The sequence below is a fragment of the Brienomyrus brachyistius genome, unplaced genomic scaffold (assembly GCF_023856365.1).
Source record: "Brienomyrus brachyistius isolate T26 unplaced genomic scaffold, BBRACH_0.4 scaffold50, whole genome shotgun sequence".
Lineage (NCBI taxonomy): Eukaryota > Metazoa > Chordata > Actinopteri > Osteoglossiformes > Mormyridae > Brienomyrus > Brienomyrus brachyistius.
In genome coordinates this window covers 69,882-84,322 of record NW_026042325.1, presented here as the reverse complement: position 1 = coordinate 84,322, position 14,441 = coordinate 69,882, and the positions used below count along the sequence as shown (strand labels likewise).

At 48.9% G+C, this 14,441-nt stretch overlaps 1 protein-coding gene and 1 long non-coding RNA gene across 4 annotated transcripts in view; one reads left to right on the top strand and one right to left on the bottom strand.

Moving 5' to 3' along the window:
- LOC125723547 (RNA-binding motif, single-stranded-interacting protein 2-like) overlaps positions 1–14,441 on the top strand; it is a 35,241-nt gene that overhangs the window by 15,788 nt on the left and 5,012 nt on the right. For both annotated transcript variants that reach the window (XM_049000239.1, XM_049000238.1), the window contains exons 3-13: positions 4,239–4,297; positions 4,522–4,613; positions 10,798–10,955; positions 11,528–11,607; positions 11,726–11,835; positions 12,186–12,229; positions 12,914–13,007; positions 13,207–13,257; positions 13,700–13,810; positions 13,899–13,979; positions 14,304–14,391. In XM_049000239.1, coding sequence (XP_048856196.1) covers positions 4,239–4,297; positions 4,522–4,613; positions 10,798–10,955; positions 11,528–11,607; positions 11,726–11,835; positions 12,186–12,229; positions 12,914–13,007; positions 13,207–13,257; positions 13,700–13,810; positions 13,899–13,979; positions 14,304–14,384 — 961 coding nt within the window. In that variant the 3' untranslated portion in view covers positions 14,385–14,391. The remainder of the gene's footprint in view (positions 1–4,238; positions 4,298–4,521; positions 4,614–10,797; positions 10,956–11,527; positions 11,608–11,725; positions 11,836–12,185; positions 12,230–12,913; positions 13,008–13,206; positions 13,258–13,699; positions 13,811–13,898; positions 13,980–14,303; positions 14,392–14,441) is intronic.
- LOC125723548 (uncharacterized) lies at positions 7,971–8,957 on the bottom strand. 2 transcript variants are annotated; one of them, XR_007386923.1, is made up of 4 exons: positions 8,817–8,957; positions 8,439–8,546; positions 8,115–8,384; positions 7,971–8,060 (listed from the first exon to the last, which is right to left on the bottom strand). It is a non-coding gene; the product is annotated as an uncharacterized LOC125723548 (long non-coding RNA). The 2 variants fall into 2 exon arrangements; XR_007386924.1 differs by having other exon boundaries at positions 8,439–8,492.

The following is a 14,441-nucleotide window of genomic DNA, read 5'->3' as shown; positions in this document are numbered from 1 at the left end:
CGCCAGACCCAGACCCCCATTCACCCCCCACCCCTTTCAGTCAGCCTGTCTTCTCTAGATGTGACAACTGCGAGAAAGCAAATAAAATTCTTCCTGACTCGCCATATCCTGTGACTACAGAAATAGCCTGTATCCCATCCCTGTATCCATCTCCTCTTTCTTTATCTCACGTTTGCCCCTGACTCTACCCCTTTCCTTTGCAGTTCTTTTTTCTCTCTATCATTAACTTTTTGCCGATGTTTCTCGCTCCTTGCCTCCATCCCGAAGGCAGTATCGCACCAGCGCCAGCTGACAGATGTCTTGTCTGACGGCTCTAAACCATCTCTCGCTTGCCGGAGCTAACTGGTCCCGGTTCTGGCTCTCCCACATGCCTGTCCGACATCGGCCAGCCCGACGGGACCCCAGTGCCGCAGAGAGCGAGCATGAGGGACAGTGAGAGAGCATGTTGCCCTCTCACCCCTGGTGGCATCTCTGATGCATCCTGTGCAGGCTGCGTGTGGAGCAGGCTTTCTCCTGCACGCATGTGTTGAGAATGTGCATCTGTGTTCCCATGTGCCTCAGTGAGGTGCAGTGAGGGAGAGGAGTGGGGGGAGGGGCGGGCGGCCTGACAGGAAATGCACGAAGGGGAAAAGCAGGGCGGTGACTCCAAGGCATCAGAACAATGATGCAGAGACTCCTAATGGGAGTCTCATGGTCATGTGACTTGCCACAGAGGCATGCTGGGAAGGCAGAAGGACATTTACGCACTGCAGACACCATTAAGCTGACGTCCCTCACAAGCTCAACATGAAATCTCACGTGCTTCTCCAGCTTCACCATTAATGCTTTACACAATTTAATACCATTCCTGTGTAAAGTGAAAGTATTACTGGTTTGCCCCATCTGCTGTGGTTGACTTTCTGTGTGATTTGTTTGATTGTGATTATACCGATTTTTTTTCTGTTCTTTAAAATTTTTAGTGGCTGGGATCTGTTTGTAAGAGAATATACATGTGTATCGTAAGACATTTGAAATGGATTTAAAGGCCTACCCTCCCACTGCGCCAGTACAACCACTGGTCAGCATGCACTTTAGGTGAGGGATAAGGTCGGAGAGTTTCTGGATTCCGACCCCCCCCCCCCCCCCCCACTAGCAGGTTGCAGAGCAGCCCAACCATGACCGGGTGGCCTGTGTGTTCCTGCCGGTGTGCTCACATTCATGGTGAAGGCCAGTCGCCCTTCACCCTACTGAGAGCTGCTCCAATGCCCAAATGCTGATGTAGGAGCAGATTCACCAGCGTGACCTACACTTTCAGACCTAAACCTGCAAACTCAAGGTTATTTATGCATTTGTTGGTTACAGAGGCCAGTCCTCTCCTGTTGTCCTAATGCAAGTGTGTATGACAAGACTAGTGGACTCAAACTGGAATTATTGAGTTTACCTCAATGGAACTATGATCTGAAATGAACTTATTTTCCTGGCGTTTTCGCTGCGGTGCCCGAGTCCGTCCCGCTTCTTCCTGTCGCTTCATCGTCTTCCCCTTTTACAGCCAGTGTGCTTGTCTCCAGTGCAGTGAGTCTTCTAATAATATGCCCAGAATAGGACAGCCTCAGTCTGGTCATTTGTGCTTCAAGTGAAAATCCTGGTTTGATTTGATCAAAAATCCACTTATTTGTTTTCATTACAGACCGATTCTTAAGTCCTCCACAGAACAGAAATTCAAAGACATCGGTACCCTTCCTGCTTTCTACATAGTTCTACTTTCACAACACATTTTCCCAAAGAATAAAAGGAAATGTATTCTGAACTATCCTCATCATCGTTCTTAGAAGTATTTCTGTACTCTTGAAGATATTTCTCTTGGTTCATCGCATTTCTGCTCAGTGTCAGTCTGCAGCGTATTTATTGATTGCTGGATCCTTTCTTGTTGATCGTTGATTCACCCCAGACGGTTCTCTTATGCAGTTCCCCAATGGTGGAATGAGCTGCTGAACCACATCCAGCCATCAGCCTCCCTCTCCACCTTCAAGAAACGCCTCAAGACCCATCTGTTCCATGAATTCCTCTGCTACCCCGATGCCTCTTTGTTTCCTGAATATTGTTGTTGCACTTCTGGTCATTGAATAGTCTTTTTGTGCTCTTGCTTTGTTAGAAGTTGTTCCTGCTCCAACACTGCTTACATTTGTATCTGGGCCTTCATTAGTGGCTCAGCCTAGCTGCAGTCATGTCTAGTCATCTCCTTAACAGCATATCTGTTTGTAATGTGCCATTTACTGCTCTTCGATGTCACTTTGGACAAAAGCATCTGCTAAACCTGTAAAATATAAATTGATCCAAGGAGGGAATTATAAGTGTCTTCAGACCTTCATTTTCTGGTATCATCCGAATATTGATGCTATTCATGGTTTCATGACCATATTATTCTTCATCCAGTCCCCTTCTTTCATTGTATCTCCTGTGTAGAAGATGAACAGGCATGTTGATATTTTGTACCCTCATCTATCTCCTTTATGAACCTGGATCCAGACAGTTTCTCCATATTCCACTACGATTGTGGCTTCTTTTCCAATCTCAGGACTCTTCATAAGGCCAAAGACATGCCCTGTTACAACCATGTTCCTGAGGGCATTCCATAGTTTGACATGGTCAACGTGACATTCCCAGGTCATTTGAAGTGTGCCTGGCAGTCCGCTCGTGTGCCTGGCAGTCCGCTCGTGTGCCTGGCAGTCCGCTCGTGTGCCTGGCAGTCCGCTCGTGTGCCTGGCAGTCCGCTCGGGTGCCTGGCAGTCCGCTCGCGTGCCTGGCAGTCCGCTCGCGTGCCTGGCAGTCCGCTCTTGTGCCTGGCAGTCCGCTCTTGTGCCTGGCAGTCCGCTCGCGTGCCTGGAATGTAATTATACATAATTATTTACGCATATTTACCTATTGAGGGCGGCGTGGTGGTGCAGTGGTTAGCACTGTTGCCTTGCATCTCTGGGACCAGCGTTTGAGTCTCCGCCTGGGTTCCATGTGCGTGTTCCATTTGCATGTTCTCCCCGTGATGTTGTAGGGGTTCCTTCGGGTACTCCGGTGTGCATGTGTACGTGAATGGTGTGTGAGTGTGCCCTGCGATGGGCTGGCCCCCCGTCCTGGGTTGTTCCCTGCCTCATGCCCATAGTTTCCGGGATAGGCTCTGGACCCCCGCGACTCAGAAGGATAAGTGGTTTGGAAAATGGATGGATGGATTTATCTGTTGTTGTATGTTTATGCATGAGTGTGTATCCTTCGGGGATTATGTGTGACGAAATTCTGCATTTCTCTCAAACACTTTGTGAATATTTAGTCAACATTTTATGTAACGTTTCAGAAGAAAGTTTTGCTTGTACATTTCATTTGTCCCCCGGCCTCTCACTTGATCCTCAACCTGAATTTGCACCACGACACTTTGTTTACGTGTATTTCTGTGTGAAAGTTGCACATTTTTGAAGCACAGAAGATAAATAGTAGTGATGTGAAGATGCTGCATGATTGACCTCCATGTTTTCTTGTAAACTACCCCGTTCTGTAAACCTGTCGTAGTGCACAGACATACAATAAAGCAAGCTGGTTTTCTGATTGCTGGAGGTGACCAAACCCTCTCCTTGTCTGATACTGGGCCTCTTGGGGCAGGGGTCCAGTTCCTCCCTATGTTTTTGATGCAGCCACAGAAGCAAACTTGGAGAAAATCAAGCCAGCAAAGGATTGTGGGTATGGAGGTGCAGCAAGAGGCTGCCCAGCTGACCTCATGGCCCTGCTCTTAAAAGGAGATCATGGAGCCCAACTGCAGGGATGTGGGGGTGGATCAGACCCGGAGGATGCATTTCGGAGGGAGTCAGCATGGCAAGGGGGGTCCAGTTACGGGTCCCCGTGAGCCATCAGGGTCCTGACATGTGCTGCCTCATAGCACCACATCGACCCTTCTGAGTTTCACAGGGGAATGTGATGCTGGGGTGTCCGCAGACGTCTTTAAGGGAGGTGGAGCCGGCGGGTTCGCAGAGGGTTTAAGGCAAAGGTGATTGACACCGGAGACAAGTATGACAGACGAGCAGTGAGGCGGCGGGGCAGCACCTGCGGTGATGATAGGCCTCCTCCGTCTGCTTTCAGCTGTCGTTAAAGAGCAGAAGCAGAAGCTCTGTGGAATTTCTTGGAATCCTGAAAGTCCTGAGAAGTTCACATGTTTCTCGTGTATCACCAGAGCTTAATTTTTGTGTCTCTCCCCCCCCCCCATTCTGCTTGCCCTCCAGGTATGGAAAAATAGTGTCGACGAAAGCCATCCTAGATAAGACCACCAACAAGTGTAAAGGTGAGACTTGAATTTCACTGTATGGGTCATGATCACTATCTTTTATTTTATAATGGGGGGGGGGTTCTTAGGCTGGGTGTTACATGTATGCAGCAGGATGTTGGGTCCCTACTGACTGAAACGCACACGATGCTGTAACCTGTGTGTGTGATGGTCCAGCATGTGTGTGCCCCCCCCCACCCCGCAGCAGCGGCATCATTGTAAGTCCGGCTGTCCCCCCGCAGGTTATGGCTTTGTGGATTTCGACAGCCCAGCTGCAGCACAGAAGGCTGTCACTGCGCTCAAGGCCAGTGGAGTGCAGGCTCAGATGGCCAAGGTTGGTTTTTAAACACCCCCCCCAAACACCTGCAAGAGGACACCTCATAGCTCTCACATTCTCCAAATGGCTGCCGGGGGCTGCTTGGGACCACATTTGTTTTCCAGTGTATTCGGATCAGCTGGATTCCAGTTCTGTGACATGAACAGTTTGCAGTTGTGACCAGTTATTCCCAGTGTTTGAATCTTTGAAACTTTGATTTTACCAGCTCTAGTGAGGGTCTGTGTGTGGTACAGACCAAGGCCTGGAGACCTGCTGGTTTTGCTGCTTACTTTCCGTGGTCTATCTGTAATCTTTCTATTACCTCAGTATTTTCTCTGTGGTCTATATATGGTCTCTCTCTGTGGTCCATCTGTGGTCTCTGTATTACCTCTGTATTCTCTCTATGATCTATCTGTGGTCTTTGCTCTCACTTTGTAGTCTGTAATAGTCTGTAGTATCTCTCCATTCCCTGTACGTTCTCTGTGGTCCTCCTTGTTCTCTGTATTCTCTGTGTTCTCTTTGTGGTCTCTGCTGTCTCTGTCAGTGGCGTATCTTACAACATGGGCAGGAACCAAATCAACCCATAACACTCCCACCTCCCTAAACACACACTGTACTCCCGTAGTATAGGTAGGGACTTGTCCATGCCATCTGTACCCAAATTTACACCCTTGCACTTTGTGGTCTCTCTCTGTTTTTTGTATTCTTCTTGTACGTTCTATGGTCTTTGCTCTCTCTTTGTGATCTTTTTGTGGTTTCTCTCTGTACTTTACTGTCTCTCTGTTCTCCATAATCTCTCTGTGATCTTCCCCTGTTTTCTCTAGTCTCTCTGTATTCTCTCTGTGGTCTTCCTCTCTTCTCTGTGGTCTTCCTCTCTTCTCTGTGTTCTCTCTGTGGTCTTCCTCTCTTCTCTGTGGTCTTCCTCTCTTCTCTGTGTTCTCTCTGTGGTCTTCCTCTCTCCTCTGTGTTCTCTCTGTGGTCTTCCTCTCTTCTCTGTGTTCTCTCTGTGGTCTTCCTCTCTTCTCTGTGGTCTTCCTCTCTTCTCTGTGTTCTCTCTGTGGTCTTCCTCTCTTCTCTGTGTTCTCTCTGTGGTCTTCCTCTCTCCTCTGTGTTCTCTCTGTGGTCTTCCTCTCTTCTCTGTGTTCTCTCTGTGGTCTTCCTCTCTTCTCTGTGGTCTTCCTCTCTTCTCTGTGTTCTCTCTGTGGTCTTCCTCTCTTCTCTGTGTTCTCTCTGTGGTCTTCCTCTCTTCTCTGTGTTCTCTCTGTGGTCTTCCTCTCTTCTCTGTGTTCTCTCTGTGGTCTTTCTGTTCTCCGTATCCTTCCTGCCCTCTCTGTGGTCTTCCCCTGTTCCCTGTATTATCTCTTTTGTCTCTATTATTTCTCTGATCTCTCTATGTTGTCTGTATTCTCTCTGTGGTCTTCCTCTGTTCTCTGTATACTCTCTGTTCTCTTCCCCTGTTTTCTCTTTTCTCTCTATGGTCTCTCTCTGTTCTCTGTATCCTTCCTGCTTTCTCTGTGATCTCTCCCGGATTCCCCATTCTTTGGGTGTCCCATTGATTTGACCTGTGACCACTCCCTTCTGCTGGCATCTGTCTGTGGAAAAGGGGCCCCGTTGTCCCATCAGCCTGATCCCATTTAGCAGTCCTCATTGGACCCCGCCCTGGAGCGTGCCCTGGCCCCCTCTGTGAATGGCCTGCTGACAATGGGTTTCCCAGAGCTGGGGGGCAGTGCTTAATTTGGTGTTCATGCTCTCTGTCAGTCAAAATGGCCCTTTGTTATGTAAGGCCCTGAGGGCCTGAAGTCCAGTTACCATCTCATACACACTAAGCGGTTTTGTGGGGTGGACCAGAGGGGGCCCTCTTCCCTCTGAACTGCGACTCCCCAGTGCTGTTCAGCTGAGGCAGACTCGGCGTGACTGTCTGTGTAACGTGGGAGCCTGAGTCGCATTTCTCTCTTACAGCCCTTACGTCAGTGGTGATTAGTACAGTCATGTGATCCTGCAGAATATGTACCAGACCAGAGAACCCTGAACCTGCCCGTCGCCTTTTACAGTTACACTGTGACGGGTTCCAGTGAAGCTAATTCAGGACAGGCCTTAATGGGGGTTTTGAAAGAGCAGTTGGGGTTGAACTTTTGGCTTTTTTCAGAATGAGGTCTCGCCCCTCCCATGCGGCACGTGGAATAAACAGAATGCCGGCAAACGGGCTGAACGAGGGCCCGACTGGGCCTGGAATGTCGGGGGGGGGGGGGGGGGGGGGCGAGATGGCCTGAGTTCCCGTGACACAAACATCAGCAGCTCCAGCGGGTGCTGGTGTGAATGAGGGTGTGAGGGATGGGGTGGGTGTGGCGCTCAGTTCCCCATCCTGGGGCCTTCTGACACATCCTTCATACCTTGATTGGTCTTGGTGGTTCTGAAGTTATTCCTTTTCAATCACTATTTGGAGCTTGAGAATCATCAGGTCAAGCATCACTAATCTTCTGTGTATGCTGAGAGAGTCAAGAGACAGTGTGGCTTACATACATACATACACACACACACACACACACACACACACACACACACACACACACACAGACAGACAGACACACACACACACACACACGTAGGGTATACCTATCCGTATGGGGCCAGCTCATTCAATTCAATGGGAAAAATGCTAATGCTAACTATGGCAACCTTAAGTCCCACCCTGCCCTAACCATAACCATAAGTACCCAGGAAACCGGTCCCCATAAGGGAAAAAAAAACGGATGTTTATCACGTTATGGGGACATTGTGTCCCCATAAGGATAGGTATACCCGCTCGCACACACAGACCTTTATATATCTCCTGTGAGATTATCTCCTGCGCCCCCACCCCACAGCGCAGTGTTTTGGATTCTGGGGTGTTTTTTTCCTCTCTGGTTCTCCATCAGATGAGCCGATGTCCCCCCCCCCCCGCCCCCACGCCCAAAAAATTATTTCATTGGTGTGCAGGCATATGTTTGAAGCGTAACCTGAGACTGCAGGTTTGGGGTGTCACGGCTTGATGGTGGCTCAGCAGTGGTGAGACAGGGAGGGGTTTGCTTCCTGCCATTTCTGGAGCTAAAATAATTGAAAGCGCCAGGAAACTGCCCCCCTCCCCAGCGAGCTGAAATAACAGGGAACGGCTAACTTGTACAGTGGTCAGGAAGGGCTCATATTTAAATCAGCATGATCTGTTTCCTTGTGTCTTCTAGACACCATTCGCTCATGAATAAGATGGCTTTCATCTTTTCGCGATGCCAGTGGGTCCGCGTAACTGCAATCCCGACATTTACAAATGGAACATGCCATCACTTTGATTGCATTCCTTATTTTTTATTCTGATGAGGAAAATGCACCTATAAATTGCCCACTGCAGCCGCATCATCAGAAAGAGCCGTGCATGTCCTCTTGGCACTCGGGGCGTCTGCAGCCGCATCATCAGAAAGAGCCGTGCATGTCCTCTTGGCACTCGGGGCGTCTGCAGCCGCATCATCAGAAAGAGCCGTGCATGACCTCTTGGCACTCGGGGCGTCTGCAGCCGCATCATCAGAAAGAGCCGTGCATGTCCTCTTGGCACTCGGGGCGTCTGCAGTCGCATCATCAGAAAGAGCCGTGCATGACCTCTTGGCACTCGTGGCGTCTGCAGCCGCATCATCAGAAAGAGCCGTGCATGTCCTCTTGGCACTCGGGGCGTCTGCAGCCGCATCATCAGAAAGAGCCGTGCATGACCTCTTGGCACTCGGGGCGTCTGCAGCCGCATCATCAGAAAGAGCCGTGCATGACCTCTTGGCACTCGGGACGTCTGCAGTCGCATCATCAGAAAGAGCCGTGCATGACCTCTTGGCACTCGGGGCGTCTGCAGCCGCATCATCAGAAAGAGCCGTGCATGTCCTCTTGGCACTCGGGGCGTCTGCAGCCGCATCATCAGAAAGAGCCGTGCATGTCCTCTTGGCACTCAGGGCGTCTGCAGCCGCATCATCAGAAAGAGCCGTGCATGTCCTCTTGGCACTCAGGGCGTCTGCAGCCGCATCATCAGAAAGAGCCGTGCATGACCTCTTGGCACTCGGGACGTCTGCAGCCGCATCATCAGAAAGAGCCGTGCATGTCCTCTTGGCACTCAGGGCGTCTGCAGCCGCATCATCAGAAAGAGCCGTGCATGTCCTCTTGGCACTCAGGGCGTCTGCAGCCGCATCATCAGAAAGAGCCGTGCATGACCTCTTGGCACTCAGGGCGTCTGCAGCCGCATCATCAGAAAGAGCCGTGCATGTCATTTGGCACTCAGGGTGTCTGCAGCCTGAGGAATGTGGCGAGTGCTCTCTGGGTACATGAAGGGCCCGTACAGTTCAGCATAAAACAATGTGCTGCCTCAGGGGCGGGATGGGGGGGGTGGGGCGGCCTGGGGGGGGGGGGAGAGAGAGACAAAGAGAATCTTTTAGCTGGATTGGCTGCATTCCCTTGCTCTGTTTCCCTGATACATGTCCCCTTCACCCCCCCCCCCACCACCAATGTGAGTCGACATGCATAATGCCCCCCCCCCCCCCACACACACTTAGTAAAATGACACAGTGAGGAGAGGAGTCTCCCAGGGGACTGAGTTCAACTTGAGTACAGCCAGCTTCCTCCCCCAGCCTTCCCTTCTTTCTCCCTGCTCTCCTTTCCACCATCACCATGCACCCCCCCCCCCCCCCCCCCCATACTCACGGCCGACATGCTCCATTTCCAGCGCAGTACAGTACATATCCATATCTTCACGTGTCCTCCCTCACCTTTCATTGCTAGCTTCCAGGAATCGTGTTTAGCTCCATGCCTGCTGGAAAGCCAGACAGGCTCCAGACGTCACTCCTTATGAATGTTAGACTTTCCTATAACAGTTCGAACTTCATAGTGATTAATGTCGCCGCCGTGCGTTTCACTGGGGCTCCTGTGCATAAATGTTTCATCTTTATCTTTCCTGTTCCTTCGGTCCTGCTGGATGGGATCAGGTTTCTCATCCAGCTGCACAAGCATTTGCCTGAGGAACAAGGACGTCTCGCTGTACCGTAAATTTACACTGCAGTGAAATAGCCTTCTTGTGTAGAAAAGCACCAGTCATCGATCTCTGCATTTATTTTTAACGACAAATTTGTGTCAAGTAACCATTTACTATCTTGGTGTATTATGTTACAGGATAATTAATATTCTGTATCTTTAAAAATAAACCTACATATGTATTTATATAACTGTCCACCTACAGTACATCCACATACTAGTCAAAGCAGTTATGGGAAATTCTCAATTCTGAAATCTTCCAGTGCTTTTTTGCTGTAAATTTTTGTTCTGCTTCCTATATAAAAAAGATTATTTGTTATGGTAAACTTCTTTCTGTTAAGCAGGCGTGTAAAAACGAATGTTTAGAAACATTTTGTTAAAAAAAAAAAGCCAGTCCTTCAAAAAGCTGGACAAAGACGTCACTGGATTCCTGACAGCGTTGCTGCTGAATCCTGGGAAATAAAAATCCTCTTAGTTTGCGTTTCTTTCCCATACAAGTATGACAGTCTCTCCAGCTACTTATCTGCAAGTGTGTGACCTCTTCATGCACCAGTGACATGTTGGGTTTGTTGCGGGTGGCGGGAACAACACGATGCAGGATTACAGTAAACATCCTTCGCAGATTGTGTCCCAACGCAGTGCATTTCAGCCCTGTCCACTAACACACTGCACTTACTGAATAAGATACAGGTGAATGATTTCCCCCAAGTTCGCGGCCTTATTGGTTATGAAGAATTTTTCCTTTTCTGCCCCCGTCCTTCTTACTGAATTGTCTGTATCTGCTTATCTGTGCTGCTTATTTCACTTCCCCTGAAAGATGTGAAGACGTCCAGAGCCGTTGTTACACTGCCCAGTATGTCTGTGTCTGCAGTGCTGCCGTGACCTCGTGCGTGATTGAGAAGTACTGCTCATTAATGGAGGTTACTTATCTGAGAGCAAAACATGAAGAATTTGGGATGAAGGATCAGACTTTATTTGTAACTGAATGTAGGTCTCAGTTGCTCTTTGGCTCTTTGTCTTGAGCACCAGCCTTTGCTCTATTGTCCACGTTTGTGTTGAACACTGAGCTTCAATCGTCAAGCTTTTGTTTGTCTCGAACATGGACCCAGTTGACCACGTTTGTCCTGAACACTGAGTCTCTGCCCTGTTGTCCACCACTGACGCACAGCAACAGGAGCAGGACCCCACAAACCTGTACATCTCCAACCTGCCACTGTCCATGGACGAGCAAGAGCTGGAGGCCATGTTGAAGCCTTTCGGTCAGGTCATCTCCACCCGCATCCTTCGCGACAGTAACGGGACGAGTCGGGGCGTCGGCTTTGCCAGGTAGGTGGGGGATTCATTGACTCGTTACTCTGTCATTCTCAGATTTGTCTTCTAATGCTGCAATCTTCACTTCCCCCTTTTCATTCCTGTTTCAAAGAGCCTCACTGAGAACATTTCATGGAGCCTTCTGGTCTAAAAAAAAAAAAAATCCAAATTGACCTCAAAATGAAACCTGTGACGAAAGACTTTAATTTAATGCATCACTTGCAGCAAATAAGATTAATAAGGATTTCTGGATCCAGCCGGAAAATAATGCAGTACTTCCTGTTAGAAGGGATCTAACATCTGCCTTGAAATTTGATTTATTAATAGGCCCATCCTGGAAAAGGAGATTTTTTTTTTTAAGATATGCAGGTGAAGCCTGAGAAAATGCTGACTTCCACATCCAGTGGAAGGTAGTACATGGTGTTCGCAGGCTTCATCTGATGCATAGCGTCCGGTGAAAGTAGATTTTAAGATTATCGTAGGAACAGTGGTTATGAAATGTTTGCAGTATTGCCCCCTTTTGGCCGTAAGTGGGATTGCATTGCCCTGAGAAACTAAGAAACTTGGATGAATGTGTTGTCTTGCAGGATGGAGTCCACAGAGAAGTGTGAATCCATCATTCAGCATTTTAATGGCAAATACATAAAGACTCCCCCAGGAATACCAGGTGAGATTGTAGCTGTTTTCTGTGGAGAAGAAGAAACCTTTAGCGTTGAGAGGTGGATGTACCTGCTTATTTGTTTGACTTTTGATGTTGGGCCTTAAACTCCCATCTGTCCGCACAGTGCCTACAGAGCCCTTGTTGTGCAAGTTTGCTGACGGGGGGCAGAAAAAGAGGCAGAACCTGGGCAAGTTCCTTCAGAATGGGAGGCCGTGGACCAGGGAATCGGAAACGGTGAGATGCTAAAGGCTACCAGCTAGAAGATGCCGGCCTGTCAGTTTATTAATCTGTATGTAAATCTCACTGGCTGAGAACAGACACGTCGTTGCGTCGGGATTCAAAAACAACAAGCAGAGCCTTTAGCACATTGCAAGCCAAGCGGTGGAAAGTTCAGGCGAAGAAAGTAAAAATCCAGACCAGGATTTTGTTTCAATCAAGCAGTTGAGTATGAGGAGTTGCCTTCACGGAGGACTCAACTGGTTGGTTCAAACAAAACCTTGGCCTGGATTTTTGGTGAAATTAAAACTGTCACTCTTGTATGTAATAACGAGAGTGTTATCATTACGCATGGCTTTGTTTCCTAGGGCGGAATGACATTAACATATGATCCAGCAGCCTTACAGAACGGGTGAGTATAAAGCATGGGGGGTTAAGCATAACGATGGAAGTGGGAAACCTGAGAAAAATGGTTTAAAAGGGGCAAATGAGGGGATGAGTCCCCCATCTAAGCGAGCAGAGCGCAAACATGTGTAGGTGTAGATCTCAGTTACAGCTCCACCACCAGCCCAGACTGCGAGGGCTGCAGTGCAAGGGAACTGCACACTCCTAGTGCTGTTCTGGGATCAGTGTGGGCCTTTTTTTTTTTTTAGACAATGATTTTAAACACAGCAGCAATTTTTTACACATTACATGCATGATTCACTACAGCTGTAGATGAAAGTCACTATTCTGCCTCTAGACCACAGACCTTTCTCAGGGCGGCAGTGACCTACATCGCCAGGCCAGCAAGAGCATGAATTTCAGCTGAATTCAGGACTTCATTCCCCTCTAATGCTATAAACATATATGATGAAAATGATGCATTTTTTTTCCTGCTACTTACATAACAGCTAATTAAATATCATGCTCAGCTTGGGATCAGATCCCAGATGTTACCACCATCTCGCCTGGGATTCAGTTCCTCACTTTTGCCTCTATCAGACATTTGTGTATGTTTATCTGTTATTGTAATTCAGTCACGAGTAAAAGCATCCATGGAGCTTCTCAGTAGTAACAGTGAACTGATGAAGGCCAACCTCTGCTTGTCCTGCAGGTTTTACTCGTCCCCGTACAGCATCACTCCTAACAGGATGATGGCTCAGACGTCCCTGTCGCCCTACATACACTCCCCTGTCTCATCCTATCAGGTAGGAGAGCCAGCATGCGCCCGGGGTCTTAAAGCCCACCAGCCAGAATACAGTCACGGATGCCGTGTAAATTTACCTTTTACATTTATTTGTAAAATGGAAATTTATAATGTAAAATATACAACCCGCATGGGAATGTCCCTCCAGTGAGTGTGAGATCCTCAGGTGCCTCTCCTGAAGCCTCTTTGATCCTCCGCAGGTGCACAGCCCGTCCTGGATGCACCACCAGTCGTACCTCATGCAGCCAGCAGTGAGTGAATCCCCGTAACATTATACCCCCTGCACTCCTTACACCAGCAGAGAGGCCCAAAGGCTCGAAGATGCCTGACTACCAGGGCCGGATCCAGGCATGGGCAAAGTGGGCAGCTGCTTAAGGCCCATTCGGCACAAGGAGGCCCAGACGAAGTCATGAGAAAAATATGATCGTTAGTTTTCTTGGTAGGGGCCCGTTTTGGGGGCCCGTTTCAGGGCCGGCTTTGCCTAGGGCCCCTTAAAAGGTGGATCAGGCCCTGCTGTCTACCTGTGTCCTGTTTTGTTCACCTGTCTATCTGTCCACCTTTCCGTCTTTCCTTCTGTTTCTTCCTCTCTTCCTCCATTTTCCTCCCGCTCTTCCGGTCCGCCCTGGCCTGACTGTACCGTTCATTGCATCTCCCTGCCTGTGCACCTGTGTCTGACTGCCTGTCTGCCTCCAGGGGGCGGTGCTCACCCCCACAATGGACCACGCCATGTCCATCCAGCCCAGCTCCATGATGGCTCCCCTGACGCAGCAGCTCAGCCACATGTCCCTGGGCAGCACCGGCACGGTCAGTCCCTCAGACCTGCGCATAACCAGGATCAGCATCTCCGGCTCACTCCTTCACTGCTGCCAATGTCTCCCTCCTCTTTCTGCAGTATATACCAGCGAACACAGCTATGCAAGGGACCTATATCCCACAATACACCCCAGTGCCTCCCTCCAGCGTCTCAGTAGAGGTAAATTTGGGGGGGGGTCAGATTTCCTAGTGCACCATACAGTGATCACTCCACCTTAAAGTCATATTGTAAAACTTTACCCAAGTAAGATCTTCAGAAATGTGGTCAAATCATCCACCGTACAACGTTTTGATAGATTGTATGATTTGTCAGACCAACAAAGTTCAGGATAAACGCACCAGTTTTTATCAGAGCATAAAGAGTCACAGTCTGATTGGTTGGTAGAAACAAAATTTCGGTCTGGAGTTGAAGCTTCTGGACCTGAAATGTCAAATAAATAGTTTCCATAACCCAGTTAGTCTTTGGGCTGATCTCTGTTTGCAGGAAAACTGTGGTCAGCAGCAGCAGGTTGCTATAGATACGTCCACAGAACACACAGGCTACTCTTACCAGCACAGCAAGTGAAGTAAAGGTACGTTCAGTTCAGCCCATCTCATTTGCGGCTCTTTATTAATGAAGCCT